At 45.1% G+C, this 1,800-nt stretch overlaps 2 protein-coding genes across 2 annotated transcripts in view; both read right to left on the minus strand.

Annotated features, from left to right (window-relative positions):
- Window positions 1-508, minus strand: part of LOC131893453 (protein limb expression 1 homolog) — a 1,510-nt gene extending 1,002 nt beyond the window's left edge. Inside the window, exons 1-2 of the mRNA XM_059243490.1 lie at window positions 170-508; window positions 1-100 (exon numbers count right to left, since the gene is read on the minus strand). Coding sequence (XP_059099473.1) covers window positions 1-100; window positions 170-248 — 179 coding nt within the window. The 5' untranslated portion in view covers window positions 249-508. The remainder of the gene's footprint in view (window positions 101-169) is intronic.
- A 192-nt stretch (window positions 509-700) lies between these two features.
- LOC131893425 (zinc finger FYVE domain-containing protein 9-like) overlaps window positions 701-1,800 on the minus strand; it is a gene marked incomplete at its 5' end in the record, with an annotated part of 5,815 nt that continues 4,715 nt past the window's right edge. The window contains 2 exon segments of the mRNA XM_059243456.1: window positions 701-1,122; window positions 1,593-1,800. Coding sequence (XP_059099439.1) covers window positions 967-1,122; window positions 1,593-1,800 — 364 coding nt within the window.

Below are 1,800 nucleotides of genomic sequence, written 5' to 3' on the forward strand. Positions count from 1 at the left end.
CTGGGCACGGATTCGTAGATGACCAATGCACCATTCTTGAGATCTGCTCCCTTGGCTTGCTTCAATTGCCAGAACTCTTGCAACTCCTCTACCACGTTCACTATGTTCGAAAGAAGTTCATGGAGATTAATGGTAATGACCCCAAAAATGGTTCTCGAAATGTGCTTACCGCGGTGTTTGGTGGTAGAATACCCTGCAATCTCTTGGTAAATGTGCTCAGGGCTCCAAGGCCCATTATTCATTAGCATGATCTTCCCAACTTGGGAACTGTTGTGAACAATTGGATCCCCAATCTTCCTGGTTCACCGATTTGGGGCGCCTGACAATGGTGCCAATATTCCTCTACTGTGACTGGCAGGTTGAAATATGTTTGGCACCCGCTCGCTCTGCTTTGCTCAGAGACGCTTCCTTGGGCAGGAAGACTTTCCTGACTCACTCAACGCAGGTTGAACCCGTCCAATTGTGCCAGAGGCTCAAGATTAGCCCCTTGGAGTACCTCAAGCACCATGTACCAGACAAGTTCGGGAGCGCAATCTTTCTATCTTAGGCGAAGACCTTTTTCGCCTCGCCGCGGCGAAAGAAGAATCAAGGGAGGGAGATTGGGTTTGGAGCGCACGCCAGATTGAGAAAGGATGCCGACAATGGATGATGGTTGGTTGTATGGTTGGATATATCTATATTTCATGATCCAAGCCAGAGCTAGTGGTAGCTGCTACACATGGTGTATGTATAATTGATGAAAGGACTTGACAAGTTGACATTGTTTCGCGAACACGAATTTTCGATCACAGAGGAGAATAATTTGAATTGATTCCTTCATTACCAATTTGCATCCAGACGTAGGAAATGATGATGATAGTAATAATAATAATGATAGTATGGGATGAATGGATTAAGATTTCTGACCCCTAAACAGCTAATAGTAAAGTGTCCATTTTATGTAAGAGGGTGGTGGTGTGTGACAATCTAACAATCGAGTATATGAAACACCATCTCGAGGGAGGGTCGTCCGCTGCCGGCCACGAGATCGCCGCCATGAAGCAATGGAATGAGTGAATCGTCGAGAAAATTCATGAACTCTTGAGAAAACGGCTGTCCATTGCTACCGGCCTCATATCCAAACTGAAAGAACGCAAAAGGTCACATTGACACAAATTCATAACTTGAATAACTAAGCACTAAAACATCAAAGATCTATTCACTTTACCCTATTTTTGTTTTGTTTTCGCGGACTTTTTTCAACTACAATCCCAAGAACTATCAAATTGAAACAATTTATGTCTTCTCTTTGTAAACACTCAACCTTAAGGATATTTGGTCTCGAGTTGAAAGGCCTGGCCTAGCCCTTGAACGAAAAGCTCAACGACGCCTAGACGTTATTCCGGTGTATTGGTTTATCAGCTGACCGACACACACCATCCTATGTTCGAAACTGCATCCGGAAACTTGCAGGGTCAATTTGTCTCAGCTACAATTCGAGGTGAATATTTGAAACTCCTTTCAAGAAGCTAAGGTTAATGGGTTCCATGGCAAAAGTTCTTCACTAAATTGAGGACAAGACAATCCGATGCCTGGATCTGAAGAATACTCACGTTTTCTGTCTCCAAGTTCACCCTGACAGCAAGCGGGCTTTGCCTCTCGGCCAACATGTACTTCAAATGGGGGGCCAAAGTCACACAAACGGCCTTGGCCAAGGTCGTGGCCACGTTCATGGGGTCTGAAGGGTCCATGTCGTAGGACACGGGAGGAGACAAAAGAAAGACTTCGGTCCAACGGATGAAGTGATGGCTTTTATCACTC

Source organism: Tigriopus californicus, chromosome 2, assembly GCF_007210705.1.
Source record: "Tigriopus californicus strain San Diego chromosome 2, Tcal_SD_v2.1, whole genome shotgun sequence".
Lineage (NCBI taxonomy): Eukaryota > Metazoa > Arthropoda > Copepoda > Harpacticoida > Harpacticidae > Tigriopus > Tigriopus californicus.